At 40.4% G+C, this 21,222-nt stretch overlaps 1 protein-coding gene across 3 annotated transcripts in view; it reads left to right on the top strand.

Moving 5' to 3' along the window:
• Positions 1-21,222, top strand: part of MMS22L (MMS22 like, DNA repair protein) — a 149,098-nt gene that overhangs the window by 48,943 nt on the left and 78,933 nt on the right. For all 3 annotated transcript variants that reach the window (XM_019537783.1, XM_019537782.1, XM_019537784.1), the window contains exons 12-14: positions 14,438-14,557; positions 14,989-15,215; positions 17,494-18,003. In XM_019537783.1, coding sequence (XP_019393328.1) covers positions 14,438-14,557; positions 14,989-15,215; positions 17,494-18,003 — 857 coding nt within the window. The remainder of the gene's footprint in view (positions 1-14,437; positions 14,558-14,988; positions 15,216-17,493; positions 18,004-21,222) is intronic.

Genomic DNA, 21,222 nt, shown 5'->3' with positions numbered 1-21,222 from the left:
ATAGTATTTTTAATTTGCGTGCATGTTTGTATGTGACTACCTACTTTGTTAAGCAGTAAGATTAAATCTGATGATTACCCATTAGGTCTCGGAAGAGAGAAATGGCGTTGAAACAGACTACACTTGTAAATGGAAGATTAAGAGTTTTGTTTTGTTTTTTAAAGTATTATTATTGCCTTTTCTACACAGTGGTTGAAGACGGAACAAGGGACAAAATATTTCTTGCAACTGTATTTTGTGACTAGCTCAGATTATCAGGACCATTGAAAAAATGGAACTGTGCTTTAACAGTATAAGAAAACTATACTCTAAAGCAACTACAAGGTATTGCAAGATTTTCCTAGAAAAATATAAAGAATAAAAATGGGAAAAGAACAACAAAAAAGCTAGCGGCCACATTGATCAAATACGCCAAGCTAACAACAACCATTCTTCAAAACTGCTAGTAACATCATGGTTTTAGCTGTGGTATAGATTATTTTAATATACCCAATGAAAGAAGATCTTCTCCTCATTCTTAATTAGCATCACTTTTCAATGAATGTGTACTGAAAACCATGAAGACTGAATTTTATCTTTTAACATTTGTCCCCAAGGGTTGAGTCTGAGCAAACTCTTTAGACTTTACATTTAAACACTTTAATTCGTAAATATAATCTGTATTAAAATGGATCCAGTGTTGTAAAAGCTGCTCTCCGATTAATAGAGTAAATTTTAAACGTTAATTTAACCTTCAGAAATATTTTAATTTATAATAGTATAGAGAGTGTTAGCAAGTTCAGTGTTAAGTCAACTTGCTAGGTTGTGGAAATAACGTTCATGTTGCCTTTTTTGGTTTAGAATAGTCATTTTGTAGTACAAATGCATTCATGAAATTATTGATCATCAGGGATCCTAGTCTCTGTTCAAAATTCCCAAATTCTCTGAAAAAGCCCAAATTCTTTGATTTTAAAACCCGCCAAATCCCCATTTTTTTCCACGTCACTGTAATTTATAGGTATCAATTGAACACTTTTTATTGATATATTTAAATTTTAAAGCGATCTGGAAGTCTACCTGTGCTTCAGTCCATAAAAATAAATTCTAAATATCTATATATTTTGGTATTTGATTTTGGTTTTTTTATCACAGAAAGTCAGAGTTCCCCCTGCCCCCTTCACTTGCCAGGATGTGGGGCCAGCTGGAGCTGCCCTTCCCCACTCCCCTCTTCCCTCTTCCCCCCTCCTGCTTTGCTGAGCAACTCTAATGTGCAGGGCCAAGGCACCAGTATATGCTGTTGCCCCTTGCTCCCAAGCCCCAACCCCCACAATGCTGCTGATGCCCCTCACTCCCAGGCCACAATCCCCCAGCTCTGCTAGTGCCCCTCACTCATAACCCACAGCACCCTGCTCCCCCCAACCCTGCTGGAGAGGGCCCCCAGTTGCCAGGGCTATCAGGTCAGGGCCTGTGGCCTGAGAGTGAGGGGCACCCAAACTCTGCCAGCTTGCAAGGGGAAACCTGCTGTTTCCTGTGATTTTTTTTCTCTCTTAAAGGAGAAAATCCATGTTTTTCCGCAGTGAACAGCAAACCTGGATCCCTGATGATCAGTGACTTCTGCTGACTTGTTTACTGTGAGAATATTTTTGACCAGATACAAGACTTAATTTTTGGTGTTGCCTTATTAACTGTTTTCCTGTTTTATGTTCATAGATGAACATTCTGAAAGGTATCAAGAAAATCCTGATTCTATTAATATTTTGAGCAAACTGTTCCCGTTTCGTGAATGCACGTTTTATAGGAACGATCATTTTTAGAAAAACAGCAGAAGAGAAATTATTTTTATTCTTCTTAACAAATTCTGAATTCAAGACTATTTAGAACTGCAAATAGCTGACTATTGCTAATAAGCTACCAAAATCAGAGATGAACTATCTTGATGTTGCCTGAAAAATGGGTGAATAGTGACATTGTGAGAGGCGGTAAGAGGTTGTTTGAGGTTTCATTGGTTATCACTTTTTCAGACTTTAACCAGTATGTCCTGATTTCTCTGTCAAAAAAAAATCCTCATCTGTCAAGCTGTTTAATATTTTAGGGGTATGTTACTACAGCCAACTATGGTTTAAGACCAGTGGATTATTTTAAATTTCAATTGTTTATACTTTTTGTGAATTTAATGATGAAAGCTATATATAGAAAATATGGTGTGGGGACACTGCACAATTGTGGATGCATGTTGAGTAAATTAAAAAAAAATATTTTGGAAAAGAGAAGTAGTTTGCTGTGTTAAGTTTGAACTTAGGAAGAAGACAGGGCAGGTTGATACCTTTTTAGACTGTTTCAGAGAGACATTAGCTTTTGTAGGCTGTAGCCTACTTTGTTAGATGATATGGATAGACTTGTAGAGGGCAGGGGTAGTAAATAGAAGGGTTAACAATGCCATGCAGAAGGCAGGGTAGAGATGCACTTTTATAGATTGACTTGTCATTGTAGACAGTCCCTTGATATGAGGAGGATAGTCTACTAAATAGTCATTGTTTAATCCTGAAATGGCTGGGGAGGTCAATCTGAGGTTCACATGTTTGACTTCAGACATGGAAAATAATTTTGGGAGGAAAGAGTGCATGCTGGTAATGTCAGGTCACACAAGTCTTTCTTCATCTCTCTGGTCTATCTGCCTTCATAATGAGGTGAGCTTGATCGAAGTGACTGGTACTTTGTCAAACATCACAGCACTATGGTGATGAGTCAGTGCTCATATCTCTCAGATTTGATATTTAATATCATATTTCTTCACATTTGCCTTCAAGGTTTGCTCAAATCTATTCTTTTGCCTAGTCTTACCTCTAGAGTGATGGCCATTGATAAGCTGAGAGTATAGGATCTGTTTTGGTAGCTGGTTGTCAAGCATCCTTATTATTACATGTCCTGTCCAATGGAGCTGGTGCCATACAAATGTGGCTTCAGTGCTAGTGGTGTTTGCTTGAGCCAGGACTCTGGCATTTATTCTTCTGTCCTTTGAGTTGATGTGGTGGATTTTCCAAAGACATCGCTGATGGTAACATTCCAAAGCTTTCAGGTGTTTCCAACATGTCATCAAGCTTTCACACCCATATATCAGGTTAGGAATGACAGTAGCCTGGTAGGGCAGAAGTTTGGTTTGAGTCCTGATGTCATGATAGTTAAAGACATGTTTTTGGAGATGTCCCAAGGCAACAATGGCAGATTTTATCTGACGTTGAATATAATCTATAATTCCTTTTTGGGAACAGTGACTACACAGGTAGGGGAGGTTTTCAACATACTCCAAAGATTGTCCTCTAACTGTAAAATGTGAAAGAGCTGGGGTGGTTGGTAAAGTATCATGGTCTTTGTGAAGTTGAAAGTGAGTTTGAGCATTTCGTATACTTCACAGAAGTAATCAAGAATGATGTGGAGCTCTTCAGCTAAGTGCTCACACACAGTAGAATCATTTGCATGCTGAAGATCTGTAATAGGTGCTGGTTTACTTGGTTTTGAAACGTACCCGGTTTGCTGATATCCACAGCATGCATAGTTTCTTGAAGATAACCAAAGGTATCTGTGGGACAAGTGCACAAGGAGCTGTCCCTCTTTAAAGAAAGCTCCACCATCAATGCACAGTGAAAGGAGCACTTTCTTCCACATCAAGATTCTGATGTGGAAGACAGTACCATAAAAGCTACTCCACATCATGTTGTTAAGGACTACCTTGCAGATAGATTTATCAAGAGACCTAGAAAGCCATTAAGCAGATGAAAAACAGCAAGATCTATGGTCCTAATGCAATATCCACTGAAATGTATAAGCAGCGTGGGAAGAAGCTCTCTCTCACCAGCTACACATTGTTATTCTGAACATCTGAAAACACTAACAGATTCATAGTACCCTGAGACATGCCAAAATCATTACCATATTCAGAAAAGGAGATGGAGTGGATTTCAGCAATTATTATGGTATGCCTGGAAGTGCGAGGTAGTTAGTTAACAATGTTAGTCTTGTTGCCCTCTGGGGTCAAGCCAACTCTCAGGATCTCAATATTGTGCTGTTAGAAACAATTGCACATATACAAACACACAAATGAATTAGGTGCATACACGCACTACCAGCTCTGGCACATACACGTCCAAACCAGCCTAGGTATATGCACCTATCACCAAGTGAAGCACGTACACACTACACACTAAAAATTAGACAAAAATCAATTGTCAATACCCGCACACCCAGTACACATACACAGATCACTAATTCGTATATCATGCACACAATGATATATGGATAGAGATGCATACATACACATACAACCCACCTACACTTAGGTAAGTTCCTAACTTGGATGGTACGGTATGTATGTGTGTGCTTGGGGTACCTGGGATATTTGGGGGAAAGTTAAGGTGAGAGAGCGCGTCAAAGCGTAGGGAGTGAAAGTTGCCAGAACCAGGATTAGAACCGATAAACCAGAGAGAAGCTGATTGAGAAACTGAGGCTTGGGTTTACTTAACATCCTTTTTGGATCAAGTGGCCCCCAGGGTTACTTGACGTCACTGGTGCATGGGAGAGGGGAAAAAAAAGACGCCTGGTGGCAAGGAGAAGACGGTCAGGAAAGAGAGAGAGACAGAAACCTGGGAGCTTGGGGCTGGAAACTGAGGCAGACAGCTGAGATACTGTGGAGGGGTGTGGGGGAGGGCAAATAAGTGGTGGCAAGGAGGAGACAGTCAGGAAAGAAACTGAGGCAGAAACCTGGTTGCTCAGGGGAAAAGGCAGTGGGGATAAGACAGTGGCAAAGAAATGGGGTTTGGAGGCAGAGAGGAGCTCAGGAAAGGTGTTGGAGGTGGCAGAGAGAAGCAGGAGAGGGAGAAATGAGACAAAAGTTAGAGGGGTGAGGAGCAGAGATTGGAGAAGGGCTGAACCATAGTAAAGCAAAGCCCAACTCAGGGGTCCAAATAACAGGTTTATTAAACAGACATCACGCTACGTAGCCCCATGAAGTTATTGGTTCTCACATGCACACACACATGCACACATGCGCACACGCACGCACGCACACACACACTGGCAGCAGGAGAAAGACTTAGTGGAAGGGCTGGAGTTCAGGTAGGGAAGAGAAGCAGAGTCCAAGTCCTTAGCTGAAGAGAGGCTGGAAAGGGGTCTTTGTCCAGTAGGTGTTGTCTGGAGGGGGGTCACCAGCAGGGCCTCTGGGTGGATGGGTGGTGTGGCATGGTGCTGGTCCAGATAGAGAGGGCGTCCCAAGGAGTTAGTCTTCACTACCCGTTTTTATGGGGCAGGCTACCTCTGATCTCCTATGGGGAGGACCTGTCCAGGCAAGGTCAGTCTTTCCCAGAGGGTTCCAGGCATTCTTACTGAGCATGTGCAGCCTTGGCACAATGGTGGGTTGCCTCATCTTTTGTTTCTTGAATGATGAGGGTGGTTCCAAGGGCTGGGTCATTGGTCCAGGTATTGATTTTGATGGTTTGGATAGAGGGAGCTATTTTTTAGACCTGTTGCTATTGTCTCTTAAGCACCCTCATTCATCCCCATTCATTCAGGAACCAAGTTGCATAGGAGGGGTAGGGGTGAGTCATGGGTTACACAACCAGGCCTGGGGACAGGATGGAGACTTGACAAACAAAATGGAAACTTGACATGACTTATGTTGCTAACTTACATATGTAGGCCTAAATTGTATGGTATCAGTAAAATAGAATAGTAAAAATAAATATAAACATAATAATTATACAATATAAAGAAGGAGAAAAAACAAAACAAATACAAGCTGCTACCAAAATAAAATGCTGAAGCTTATCCTATGTCTTAGCTCACTTATACTTATCTATAGGGAATAGAGAGGGAGAGACAAAGTCAGAAATGGTTGGGGAAGGGGAGGGAATGCATTTAAAAGAAAAATGGGGTTTTGCTACAGTCTGAATTGCCGAGTCTCTGAATTGATTCGGAGGGTTCTGATTCATGATAGATTAAAGGGTCTCCTGATTCGATTTGGAGATTTGGCTACTGAATTGGGCCAAATCTCTGACGAATCAAATCGGGTACCAAAGCTTCACACAGCCCTAGTGATTACACCAGTGCTGCTTTCTAGCTGTATCACAGATACTTTGCATCTTATTGCTCATAGGCTTCCATCTGGCATAAGCATCCAGTATCTTGTAGATGGGAATCTCTGTAATATAAATTAACAAGTTACGTAAGTTTTTGTGAACAAGAGCTTACTTCATCAAATGCTATGAAAGGACTGGGGGAGGCTAGGCGAACACCTTGCTGGGATTGTTTGACCCCTGTACTCTTTCCTGCCATGGCAGGGGGTCAGACTTGATGATCTGCTCAGGTCCCTTCCGACCCTACTAACTATGAAACTACGACTTGTACAGAGCAGGCACAGAACACGACTACCTTGACATTCCATCTTTGACTTCAGAGTAGCTGTTCTTAAACAACAAAACTTTAAAACACAATTTGAGTACAGAATTGTAGAAATCATCCAGAGGCTGGATTCTGTTAAGTATGGACCCTGAATTCTTGTCCAAGCAGCTGGATTAGATTTACTAACCTTAAGTAGTTAATTAAAAAATACCAAAGATATTACACACACACACACACACACACACACACACACACACACACACACACACACGTATAGATATAGATATAGGTATAGAAGTATAGACATATAGATAGCTATATCACAAATATGTTATATTATTATTCCATTCGGGCATCACAGGCTTGAGCCCCCCCTTGGCACTGGAGAGGCAAGAAGGTGAAACCAGAGACGAAGAGAGCTTGGAGTCCCCAAATGCTGCTGCAGCCAGAGCAATGGGGGGGACTGGTTGCGTGGTGATTGGGCAGGAGCCCATGGCCTGCAACTTAACGCCTTGCAAGTTGCATGCAGCCTGTGAACTCCATGTTGGACAGCCTCGATATAACATAATATAAAGTGTGTTGGGGGGGGGGAAGGGGAGTATGAGGTTGAGAAATTTAGCATAAGGCCACATAAACAAAGTTACTGCAAGGTAAGCTCTGGTGTGAACATACAGTTACTGCCTCTGGCAAACCTTTACACAGTGGTAAATATAAGGTTGCTTACCATACTTGCACTGAAACATTAACTATCATACATTTAAAAGCAAGATGTGTGTGTAATCGGGCAGTTGCCACAGAGTACCTAGGCACTTATGCTCATGCTACAGCCTACTCCACAGTTGCATGTTTTTTTGTAGTCCTACCATTAGAGAAAATAAAAACATGTCTTCTTGAAATAGTTTATCCTCAATTCTTGTTTTTATGGATGATTATGTTCATATACACTTTTTATTTCTATCATTTTAATACAGTAATTTTATGGATAATATTGTTTAATATAGAAAAGAAGTTTCTTAGACTAAGTCTGATTTGAAAATTAGAGAATATGCAGTGATGATAGCTTTTAATATCTGCTTCTAATAGCTTTCAATGTCAAAATGAATGTACATTTTTGACCTTAGTATCAAGACTTCTACCACATTGGAGCAGATGTTTAAGCAAGGTTTTCAAAAGAGAGAGATTAGTATCTCATAGTGCCTGAGATGCATATTTGCCCATAGGATGATAGTTCCGAAGTGGCTGCTGCTTTAGCTAAGCAAATTCAACGATTTAACAACATTGTACTCCACTTCAATCTTAGGTCTTCATTATCCTAACACCCAGTGTTACTGTTAGACCATACTTCAAATGATCTGTATTGGATGTACTGAAGATCTTATTATGAATGCAATACAGAATAGTCCTCCAGACTTTAAACAACAGTGTGTATTGTGGATGCTCCATTTAGGTTTGCTTTTCTTGCTCAAAATGGATTCCTGCACTGCTGGAAACAGTCAGAACTCATATGGAAGTCAGTTTTAATTCATCTCAGTAGGGAGAACATCAGATATAATCAAAATGATAGCACTATCTAAACATATTATTTATCTTTTATGACCACCTACTGCAGTAACAAAATTGGTTTTCAAGAACTCCAGCAATTATTTCTGTATTACTTTTAGAATAATATTAAACACAAAATATAGGAAGAGTTCAATGAAAATGAGATGGTACAGAAGCAATACACAACTTATCTTCCAAAGTGATAGAAGGCCAGTGAACCTCAGTGTGCTCTTTTAAGGTTAAAAAAAAAAAAAAAAAAAAAATTCTTCTTTGGATTGTCTCTAGTTTAATAATATTAAATCTGTATGCACAAGTAAACGTGTTTTACAATCATACTTAAGTCTATATACTCTACAAATATGTTAGGAATTCAGTTACAATACTATTTCATTTTATAGCATGGAAATGGATTTAACTGGATTCCATACAGAGCAATTAAACCTAGTTAGACTTAGATTGCAACTGCAAAAAAAAAGAACACAAGCTGTAAGAAAGTTAATATTACAGCCCCTGAAAAGGCAGGGTTTTAATACAGATAGGAGGACCTTTGATGGAAGTAGCTATTATATTTTTCATTAGAAATACTGTATTTACTTAAATAGAAGACAAGGTTTCCCACCCAAATCAGCATGGGAGAAAAAAGTTCCTACTCTTACACTGGCATACAAGGAAACTTCATTAGATATGCTGTCTATTGTTAAACTGCTGCCAAAAGCAGCATGTGTGTAATAATGTAAACCAACTATGAAGTTGATTAAATGCAGCCATCATTGAGCATGATGAAAAAACAGAAAGCCTATCTTGGGCAGCCATACTAATGGGATCTACCACAAGGATAGGTTAGTGAAACCCATCTGAATAAAATATATTGGAAGTATGCATTGTGCTCTGTCTCCCTCAGCACCAACTCTTGCAAGTCATGGTGAACCACTAAATTGCATACATTTTTATTTCCTCTTCAGTCTCCATGAGCTGTGCCTTTCTTTCCTGCTTCCAACTCCTGTTTCCAATTCCTACTTTTTCACTAGCCTTAAATGTCAGGCAAATGTCAACAAATGTAGCTCCAAACAGTTCATCCCTCTGTTACCCACTCTCTCAGGTGTATATGATTAGTGTGGCCCCATCCTCCATGAGGTGGAGCCAGACCAGGTTGCTCTGTGCCTCATCTGCATATATATTTTTGGAGGATCCCAGAACACGTCACAGAACACCAGTTTCCAGTCATGAGTGAAGTTCTAATTAGCCCATGGATCCTTTGGTGGGGGTGAGGGACAGTTATCTTGAGTTCACATCCGCACTAATATGTGGGATTATCATTGCTTGAAACACTGTCAAATCTGCTGGAGCATATCATGCATAGTTTGTACGTGTGTGTGTATAAATATATGTATATATAAATATAAATATAAAAAAATAAAAAGCAGGTATAAAAATCCTGCTTAAAAGCGTATTTATAGAATACCTGTGATAAAATTTGCAAAATGTATCAATTTTGGATGAAGTAAATGTGTGGGTACCTGTAGTAATTTTATGGAAATCACTACAGGTATGTTTATTTCAAAGTCAGTGTTTCCAGCCCCTCACTTCCATATGCTCAAGGAAAACAGGGACTGACATTATGGAGTGGGTAGAAGAAACTGGGGAGGAGGACAGAAGGCACGGGGTCTACCTGACCCCCCAGATTTATTTTTCATGCTGTAGGAGTGGGAGGGGGAGAAATTGAAGGCAGACTTTCAATAATTAGATTCCATACCTGGGAAATTAAAACACGTCTCCAGATTTTACATATATCGGGGGTTTGTCTTATAATTATGATCATCTTCTATTTAAGTAAATGCAGTATTCTATTGTTTAAAAATGAATGAACATAAGTTGTTAAAACTAAAGCTCTGTGTTGTTTTGATACTGGGTCTGACCATTTGGAAAAAATAAATTTTTTTACAAAATCTACCACTTTAATAATAAGCAGTGGGGAATAAATTTTCTCATTTAAAACTAGAAAAATAATGTTAGGGAGCCTGACGGTTGAAATATCCTCTCCAGTCAGCTATTTTAAATCAACCGACCAAACCTGCGTTGTTTTCTTTGGGTGATACGTTCACATTTTCATTTTTTTTTTACTTGTCTGCATATCTTCACCTCTCCAGGTTTGGACCTGTCTAAGCCCGCATACTGATATATCAGCACAAGGTTGCTTTACAGACCTTAAAATAGCTAATCCCCACTTTCTGCCACTACTTCAGTCACAGTGGCACTGCTAGACATGATGATTCTCTTTCCTCTTGTTACTGATGGTCCTTTAATTTAGTGTTACAAATCTACCCCATGGGCAGGGTCCAGCCTGCAGAGCCATATAAACTAGCTCCTGATGCTGGCCTCACATGGGACCAGTCCAAGGACCCTTCTCCCCCCCCCCCCCGCTCATGCTGTTTTCACTCCAGCCAATCCAGGACAGAGCTGCACACAAAGCCCACTCCAGCTGTGATATCTATAAAATTAGCTATTTAATGTTGCCTAAGACAGATAGCTTTTATCCCTATATTTTCTATGTTTTCAATGTAAAATAAGAGTTTTATTAAGTTGTTTATATACATAAAAGAACATAGTTGACTATAAAGCTCTCCCACTGCTTTCTTTATATCACCAGTTTCCCGAGACTATAAGCTCTTGAGGATAAGGACAGGTCATCTTATTTGTTATTACAGTGCCAGTGAGGTTGACAGGGGTGCCAAAGCTTTATGGTATTAAATATTGAGCCATGAGATTCTTAAATTTCCACATATTTACTGCATGAACAGTTTGTCATCATTGTTTTCTTTTCTACACAGAGGTATATAACTTGTTCAAATTATCTGGACTATTTTGTGTAGCTGTTATTGTAGGTGCAATAGGTAATATTTAGAAAGGAGGATCCTTTCTCTTGTCCAGCGGGAGTTAACAATTAAGGGCGTGTGTAGACATAACGGGGGCCCTAAATTTGAAGCGGTTTTAAAAATGCCGTTCCAATTTAGGGTCGATTAAACCCCCGTGTTGTGCACACACCCTGCTGACTTACCTGCCTCTGGCAGTGGGGAGGGGAAGGCAAGCTGCCGCTGGGTGGAGTGGTCCCTGGGATGAGGAGGGGGTGGGGGCTGGTGCTTCCCTCTGGAGCAGCGGTGAGCCCCACCCACCCCCTGCCCAGTGGCACCCAGCTCAGGCAGTCCCAAGGGGGAATTGCAGTTGTGGAGGGAAGCACCAGGTCCCCGCGCAGCTCATGCATACAGGCAGGCTCCAAAGGGGTGGAAATCAGTCTTGCTGCTTTTCTTGAGCAGAGCCTGCTTTCTTGGACCACTGTCAGTGTGCCCGCAGGGCTTTCTGCAGAGCCCGAGCTTCACAGAGCCTGGTGCTTTGCCCCGTGGCTGTAGGCACAGCAAACAAAACTCCTCCCCAAGTCATTTAAGGCACGTTACGCTACCAAATTTCCTACAGGGGCTGGAATTCATGCATAATACGCCGCCAAGGCATGCAAACACTGACACCATTAAAGCAGTGCAAAAGCATTTAGCCCGCTTTAAAGTGTCATGGGCACATGCCCCTCATTTCATCTACACGTGGCCTAAGTGCAATAACTTAGGACCAGGCCTTACACTTAGCAGCAACTAGTCAGAGTAACTAACTGCGATCACAAAAAAGGTACTATCCTCTCACAAAAATGTACTATCCTCCCGTCATTTGCTGGCTTTTTTTGTTTCTGCATTTAATTCCACTCCCTTGAGTTGCATGCATATGTCCATCTTTCTCACACTACCTCATTTTTGTGATAACAGTTGCTCAGTAGACAGTCTTTTAAAGATATAAGAGGATAATTCAAATATAAAAATAATGTGGTTATGGGAAGTTTGGGTAGGTGTTAGTGAAGTCAGACACATCACAGTTTCTGGTGGTGAAAAAGCTTCCTAAATATGAAAGTAGGACAGGGTAACTCATTCAGAGAGGAATGAGCTTTCATTGGCTACAGTCATTTACATAAAAAACATAGGGAAATAGAAATGGAAGGGAAGGAGGGGACACTGCTGAGAGAAGCAAAGGTAGATTGAAGAAATCAAAAAGGAATAAACAAAGTATTTAACTCAGTCATGTAGGGCTTCTAGCCTGAACACATAATTAATGACCCAACCTCTCCTGGAAAAGGGCTGACCATATCATGGCAGCCTTGGGAGGGGACAACAGAACTAAAAACCATCCACAGGCTAGATTGTTAAATGCGGTCTATTAGGGACCCTGGAATCTTACCTCCTTTACCTGGACTAGCTTTTATAGCCCCTATGTCCCCAAATGGTTTAACTGCTTTATTAATCCCTTTTGATCATGTCAGCCCTTCACCTTCACCTCTTCCAGTAATGCTTCTTTCTTTTCTCATCCTTTGTACGCTTTGTGTGACTATGTGGAAGCATAAAACACAAATCTGGGAATTTACTCCTTTCCAACCCTCTCCACCCCCAGCATTTGTATCTGCGAGCAGGATAGGGAGGGGAAAGACGCTCTTCCCACTTTCAGATAGGTGTGTAGGAGAATTCCTCTGAAGGAGATTTCTGTGTCTGTGCCTGTGAGTGTAGAGGGGGGAAATCCCACTGGGGTTCCTCACCCTCTGCTTGCAGATATGTGCATAGGAGAAGCCCTGCAGAGGGATCCCCCTCTGTATGTTACTGCTAAGTGGAAAACCCTCACTTGCAGACGTGTCCTGAACCCAACTTTCTCTGTTTACCCAGGGACATGGTGGGACATATCTAGGTAAGTGGGGGAAATGAAACGAGTGCTTTCAAGACTTGAGGGACCTGATCCTGCCTGAAATTCCCAAGTTATGCAGAACTGGGCCCCGTAAGCCCACAGGATCTGTGTCCTGGATGGTTGGAAAGCATGGGCAGATTTGCCCTCCCCAAACACTTGTCATAAATAGACATGGGCCTCAGTAAAGTTACCCAATGTAATACTACCTTCTGTTGCAGCTGCATATTTAAGCATTTGTGTTGTGACAGAAGGTATGGATGTGTGTTTATTTCTACTTTGTGCAGCCATAAACAATTTTATGGTGGCACAAAGGTGACGTCTATTTCCATCCCTTCTTTGGACATGAGGGGGTGCTTCCAGTTGAGTGCTCATCTGTGTTTCCATTGGGATAAACAGGAGTGATACATACTAGCAGGGCCTCTGCTATTTGTGCCTGGAGAACACTTATACACACGTACTCTGATGCACGGCAAGTCGCTCCAGGTTGGGTAAGGAAGCCTGGGGCCAGTACCTGAATTGGACCCAGCAGCCTTACCTTGGGTCCTGGGGGCTTCCTGGTGCTCCAGCAGAGGTGATCTGGTGTATGGAGCCTGGCTGGCAGCTGGAGTTTGGCTCTGGCAGGCCAGGCTCCAGCTTCAGACAACGGAAGCTGCTGCCATATGTGCCGTCCTGCTTTGTTCTTGTGCGGGTTTTTTGATACTGGGATCTCCTGCATGTGTGCTGCATGCAGTACGTGAGCGCTCATCTGGATGCACCCTGGGAGTATGTAGTAAAATCCTTTTCCAATGCCACCCTCACACACAGAAAAGTTTTGTTGTAAGCCCTCAAAGATTAGAATTGTAGACTGTACATTTCAATGTGTTCAAATAGTTTTGAAACTTAATGTTAATTTGTAATGATCCAAATCTTCCTCTGTCACTTATATAAGGTAGAAAGAGAATATTTGAAATCAGTGAACAAGGAGTATTCCTCTCTTGGCCGAGGAACCGGAGAGGAGTCAAAATCCTATAGCTCAGGACTCTTTTATAATTTTTTTTTTCCTGCTAGTTTCAAGCTATCTGGCATGTCTTCAGCTGTCTTCAAGAGCATCTGAATGCCATTGACAAATGTGTTGTCTTCTCAGGCAGAAGTTTCTTCTCTGGACAGTTTTCTAGAACGGCAGAAAGGGCAATTTGTCTTATTAAGACTAATGAAAATACTGCAGATTGCTGCTTTATGCCATTGGCATGGGGAAATAAATGTGTCCTTTGAGTTCCCAGGCTGCTCTGCACCAGGAATGGCCTGGCCACATGCTGTGTCAAGCCATGTTATGCATGAGTAGGTAATGAATATGCTGATGAACTGTGTTCTTGATCGCCTGTTCCTTTTAGTCCCTGCCCCATTTGCCATCCAATGAAGTTTCTGTACCATACTAAGCATATTGCACCCAAAAATTAGTTTTGTTGCGAGTTGCTGTAATCTTGGTCTGTCTAATGCTATGTGTGTGCAGTGAAGGATATGCACCATAACTTATTGTAATTTTAACAGCTAACTGCTGGATTGCAAAGTATTATTGGATGACATTGCCCATATTTGTTAGATTTTATTTTCTAGCTCACTGCTCCTATTAGTAGATGCTTTTACTCAAAACTATATACCTAGAAATAATGTTTACACAAGGAAATTATTCTCAGCAGGCTGGAAGTCTTGAAGTTATTTGTAATCCATGTGGTGCTATTTTTTTTAAATAACCAACCTTTTCTGTTTTTTTTTTTTTGAGGTTGGTGTGTTAGAGGAACAGTTACGAATGCATCTTCAGTGCTTCTTGAATCTGTGCAGTTTCTGGAACTTGAACTTATCTACTGTTACCATACTCTGGGAGTATTACAGCAAGAATCTGGTTAGTCGATGACTCTGAAAAAATTAAAGTTACAAGCATGCAGTCACTTATTTCAGGAAGCATGTTGTGCTTTCATCTGTCCAAAGTATTTGTGAAATTTTGCTTTATTTTTGTAAAGCAAAATGCTAATCAGTGCCAGCTCAAAAGGGAACTAGACTACTTTGTAATTGGCAACCACATACTAAAAATATTTATTATTTTTGAAAGTGTGAGTTGTATCATGTGATATCATAATGGAAGAGATGGGCAAATGTTGACTTCCACAACCATTTATGCTCAGGCCAGAGAATATAAAGAAGCCTCTTGGTGATACATTGTGGGTAGCCACAAGATGCCTTTTGTTGTTCATGTTAAAGGTGGTAGCTTAGGAATAGAGAATTCACATAGTATTTTTTCTCCCTCCTTCTTTTGTGGTTTAATTTTTCTTTCAGAACAGTTCCTTCACCATTCCTTGGCTTGGTCTAAAAGGTTTAGCAAATGTTAATAAAACCCCTTTGTCAATGCTTGAGTTGGTGAAAAGTTGCTGTGGTGACCAGCAGTGCCCTGACCTATACAAGTCCAGCAACAGTTACCTCATTTTTCTCTGCATTTTGGCAAAAATATTGAAAAAAGCAATGGAGACCAGTGAAATGCACTTCTGGAAGCAAATGAAGGGAAGGTATAGTAATATATTAACTTCTCACATGTCTCATAATTCTGACTATCTCAGATTTTCCACATCTGAAGCTTAATTCTTTGTGAGGCTTTGGGCTCTTGTTTCTTCATAAATGTTAAAATATATCAAAAAGGGTAAAGCGATAATTTATTTCACAAATAAACATGAAAATAGCTATAAAACTATTTTATAGAGAAGAGCCCTAATGCTTTTTATAGTTATCTGATGTATGTATGCATTTTATAATACAATAATAAGAATACTTTTTCATACTTTCACTGAAAATTAAAAATGCTATCTTTCTAATTACTTCAATTCAGCTACAAAAATCTAACTTTTAAGAAACTGGATTTTTTCACTGGAGACTAAAATCTGCAGGTACCAAACTCTTCCAACAATTTAACTGCCTGCCCCCCCGGGTAGTATTTATCTCATTTATTAAGATTTCATTGACATGTAATATGTTTCATATCAGAGAAGAAAATTGGTTTGATGGTTGTAATCTGAGGATGCACATATCACATTACAGTGGCCTCATACAGGCATTGTGTTTCTCCTGACAGAATCACTATTGTCCAGTGTTTCTAGTGTTTTAAGATTCAGTGAAGTTTGGATTTAAAAACTTTGGTTTATACGTTCTTACATGTTGAAGTAAGCTGATATTGGATTGCTGAATCTATGTACTATTCCATTTTAATCAGTTTGTTTTTAATGAAAACATTATACTTGCATCTTTGCCATTTTATAGTTTGCTTTATTCATTTATTATTGTTTAAATTAAGAGGGGGGGGATATTAATACATAGTGTGTGGCAGTCCTCTCACCCAGAATTCATCATTTTTACCTTGAATAAATCAATTATACAAGTAACAAAATTTAACAGCCTACAGCTACAATTTTGGGATGAACTCTGTTTTCGGCAGCTTACCAAGCATTAATTGATGCATAGAAAACGTAAATGCCTGTCAGTAGTAATTTACTACTAAACAACCTTAATTGGATTTGCTATAATTTTTGGTGGCTAGCTTTGATAGCCTCAGCATTATTTCTAACTATTTTTTCCAGGTGATAGGTTAGGAAATCACTGCTTTGAGCTCTTTTAACTACTCTCTATATATATGCAGTCTGAAATAGAAGATGAAGAGTACAGCATGCTTTTAATCGCCCCAAAACTAAAAAACTAAAAACATTATTCTCTAGCTACTTTTCCCTCGTATCTTAAGAAAAATAGTGTAAGTATTGTGAGATGCGTGTATATTTGAAGTTATAAACAAGCGCTACCCCAAAGAACACCTATGCCATAGCCTTGAGCATTCTTAACACGAGTTACAAGATGCATATATAGAGGTGATGAAAAGTAAAAATTGACCAAAGAAGTTCTCCTTTTTTGTCACTACTACATATTACTGGAACATCAGTTACATGACTATACCCCTTAAAACTCCTATTTACACTTCTCTGTCAGACAAATGGGAGTTCTCACTGCCTTCAGGCTCTGCTGGTGCTTTCTCAGAAGGCTTTCCCAGTTTTTGTGTAGTTTGCAGATTTGGAGGTAGAGAATTTCAAAGGAAGCGGAGCCTCTGTCAAGAATATTCTGTCATCATCCTCTCTTCCCCCTTTTTTAAATCAAGGGTGACAGAACACAAGGGGCTCTGACACCAGTGGCAGTACAGCACAATGCAGAGGTACTCTCTCAAGTGCAGAGATCCCAAACTGTTTTCTTTGTGGGGGGTCAAGGCAAATATGTTTAAGCTTCACTAGAAAACCATATGTAATACAGAACTCTAAGCACTAGTAACACATACTGCTGTTGATATGAACTGCTTATCAAGAAGGTTACTGCCTTTGCATCAGATTAAGGTTGCTAGTGCTGTGTAAAAAAAAACCTGAAGGAAATCAGCAAAGACAAAGTATGGTTTCAGTAGTGATAGCTGAAATCTCTCTCTCTCTCTTAGTTTTGTTTCTTTGGTTCGATTTTGTTGGAGGTTAGATGCTTGCAGAAATATAGTTAGATTTCATCTTTGGGTTGAGAATCCCTGGATTGAAAGAAAGATATGAAAGTATTGGTTTCAATAGCCAGCAAGTTTTAAAAGAAGAATGAGCAAACTTAATTTAAAAATGGAAAAGCATTGCTTATAGTAAGAGCATGGTATGAAAGCAAAGGCATAAAATATGGCTTATTGCTGCACTTCAAGGAAACAAACAGAACTGCTTTTAAGAAACCTTTCTTTGTTGTTGTTTTTTATTTCATACATATATATATATATGAACCTACATGTAGAATTTACTCCAAGTTCCATCAGAAAAGAATGCAAGAGCTGACAGAAGTGGGGCTGCAGAACTTTTTTAACCTTTCCCTTGTGCTGGCGACTATAGCAGGCACAGAAGATATTGTAGGTAGAGTGCTATCTCTCCTGAGTGTCCTTCGCCCATCCTCCATCAGCACTTCCCAGAAGGCTCTCATCTGGAGAGGCTATTTTGCCTTCCTTTTGTTATACATTGAGAAGAACTTGGATATTCATGCCCTTGCTGAGAAACTCTCAAATGCTTTCCGTGAAACAGCCAGGGAATTCTTGGTAAATAAGAATGACTATACCCAGAAACAAAATCTCTGGATACTACTTTCCACTTATATTGATGGAGTCCAGGAAGTGTTTGAGACCAGCAGCTGCATACACCTTTCCCAGGAAAAGTTGCTGAATGATGGATTTAGTATGATGCTGCCAGCCTGTCGAGGAGCTGAACTCAGTACCGTCCTGAACTTCCTTCAGGTTGTTCTGGCAAGGCTTGGGTAAGTTACGAATCATGAACAGAGGCTGCCGTCAAGTTTTGTATTTGTATTTGTGTTTAAAATATTAACTTTTCACTGAAATGGGACAAAAGGAAAGTGGTATTTCTGAAAAACTGTGAATTCCAAATTAAATGCTGAATTTCAACTGCCAAACAGGCCACTGATTTTATAATATCTTTCTCTATGTAGTAGTACATGTAGTAAATAATTGAAAGTATAAGGAGCCTGTTATGAAGCTCTTTGTTATGAATTAGTAGCCAGATCATTCCTTTGCCACCATCTTTGAAAGCATTGTGAGTAAAACCCACCTCCTCTATGTCTGGCACCCTTTTAAGATTATGATTTGAACTAAGCTACTGAGGTTGCATATATCTGCTCCAACTTTCCAATCATGTGTTTTTTCACTCTAGGCACTTGAATATAAGAATGTGGTATACCAGGAAGGTCTTATTTAAGTTAAGCACAAGACTGAAGTAGGAAGAGATGAAAATGAGGAAATCACATTTTTATCACTAATAATCAATTTACCTTGATATATTGGTGCAGTTTCCATCATTCAGACTTCCCTTCCTGCAATAAACCTCTTTCTGTCCACTAATTTACTTTGAAAGTAGTTGGCTATTTAAAGCCAAAACTACTTTTGGAGGGCTGAAAAGCATCTTCCCATGTGGGCCATCATGAGGTAGTTATTGATCTCCAGTTACTTGGAATTTGTGAGGTCTACATTTGTAAGGGAGGGCACTAAGAACTGCACAGTATGAATAGTGAGAAAAAAATGACCTGTATGGAAGACTTCTGTTTAGCTGGGTACTTTGTTATTATTTAGATAGATATTATCACTGCAGCAGTCAATAGTGTGTAAATTCAAAGTTCAGTAGTTTTCAGGCAGCTTAGAAAGTGTATGATCTATTATGTTGGAATAAATGAGATATGTCAAAGGTATTTTTCCATTTTAACTGGTAGGGAAAATGTCAACGTTTTTGTGTGCTATTTTATAAGCATCATGAGGTTGGGAGAATTTTAGGAGTTGTAAAAAGTTGGCTATTGGACAACTTGATTGAGTTGGAGATTTCCAGGGATTGTGGGTTTCATACATAGTGCAGCTGTTAAAAAGGGGAGGGATTTTTTTTTTTAAATCCCATGTTGTCAGTTAGGTCCTGGGAATAAAAGCCATACCTCCTATTACCTACATTAATGATTTTTTGAACGTAAGTAAAGTAGGATAAACCTCCATCCATGTACAAGAGGACAATAACACTAAAGTATGAAAAAATGATCTACCAACATGGATTAGGAGTGTGAGTTGTGTTTACCCAACCTGATTTCCTTCTGTGACAAGGTGATGGGATCTACAGATGTGAGGAGAGCAGAGGATGTGATATACTTTGACATAACTAAGGCTTTTGACATTGTGTCCGATGACATTCTTATTAATAGGCTAAGGAAATACAGTCCAGACAGAAGTGATATAACTGATTAGATCCTCATGCTCAAAGAGTAAACATCATTAGGGAACTAGGTTTTGTTTCTCTTTGAAAAACTGCAGATTTTCCCTTTTAACCAAGAAAATTGTGGATTTTTCATTTTAAATGGAGAAACACTTAAATGGAGAATTTTCCACTTCTGCAAAGAGCTTTCTGCAGGCTGGCAGAGTTCCAGTCTGCAAGAGGCTGAGGCGAGTAGAAGGGCAGGGGGAGTTTTGCCAGTGCACTGAAGAGCTGGCAGCAGGGGCGGGATCCCTGAGTTTGCAGCAGGCAGCCCACCCCCACTACCTCCCCTTCAATAGATGTACCACCCAGGAGCGGGGGGAAGCCAGGCACCTTGCTCCACTCTGTCCCAGCAGCTGCCATGTCCCATGACTTGCAGCCAGGGCTTGGGCAGGGAGCCAGGGGGCTCTAGATCTGGCTCCCTGGCCCCATAGCCCTAGCCCTGGCAGGGCTGATGAGGCCAGGGAGCCAGATGGGGGGGCTGTGGGTAGGGAGTGAGGGGCACCAGCAGGGCCCAAGGGGGCTGTTAGTAGGGAATGAGGAGTACTAGCAGGGCTGGGGGGGCTGTAGGTGGGGAGTGAGGGGCCTGGACCCTCCTGGTGAGCTAAGGGGGCAGGGGAAGCTCTGATTTTTCTAATGATAAAAACCCAAAATCAAATACCAAAATTTATAGGTACTTAGAATTTAATTTTATTATAGTGATTGAGGCACTGGTAGGGCTTCCAAATTGCTTTAAAATTGTAAATACATCAGTAAAACATTGGGGAATGGGGGTGCTAGATAACAAAATATGCTGGTTAATTGAGAGGCCCGAACAGGTGTCTTTGCCTGTTCGGGCTTCCGCTTCTCCTGCTGTGTCCAGGGCATTGCCGACCCTCCAGCTTCATCGCCAACCCTCCCGTGGGCTCTGCACAAGCCTGCTATGCCCTGGGCCATGGGGGCTTGGCAGCACAGGCTGCTTTGCCCTGGGCTGTGGGGGCTTGGAGGAACCGGAAGTGCCGTGGTGGGCATGTCCGGTTTCACTTTACCATACAAGACAGCATGCCGGTTTATAGAATATGTCGGCTTGTAAGGTGCTGACCAATGGAACTTTTACTGTATATAGATATAGATAATTGAACACAATGTTCTACTGATGTTTCACTACATATATAGTGGCGTTTCATTTTAATTGTGGATTTGGAGCTTTTTAATGAGAGAATTTGCTGCTGCTTTTTTTTTTTTTTTTTTAATTGAAGAATTTGCCATTTTTAAACAAGGAAAACCAGGATCCGTGGACACTAGTGGCTGTTCTGAGTCTGTCCTGGGTCTGGTACTGTTCAATATCTTCATTAACAATGTGGAGGGTGGTATTGACTGCACACTTAGGAAATTTGCAAATGACACTAAAGTAGCTAGAGTTTCATATACTTTGGAATTTGTAATTAGAATTCAGAAGAACTGTTTCTGGAGAAATGTTCTGAAATTAATTGAATGAAATTCAATAAGGACAAGTGCAAAGTCTTATATTTGGGTTGAAAAAAATTGAATGCACAAATGCAGATTGGGGATCAACTGGTTAGGCTGCAGTACTGCAAAAAAGGATTGGGGGTTATAGTAAAACATAGGCTCAGTCTGCGTCAATTGCGTGTTTGTTGTTGCAGGAAGGGTCAGTAGTTACTATATTGTATCAAGATGCATGTTGCTTTAAAGTTAGAGGAAATGACTTTAATGTATTCAGCACTGGTGAGGC

This window comes from Crocodylus porosus, unplaced genomic scaffold, assembly GCF_001723895.1.
Source record: "Crocodylus porosus isolate Cpor-Errol unplaced genomic scaffold, CroPor_comp1, whole genome shotgun sequence".
NCBI lineage: Eukaryota > Metazoa > Chordata > Crocodylia > Crocodylidae > Crocodylus > Crocodylus porosus.
This window is presented reverse-complemented; position numbering and strand designations above follow the sequence as displayed.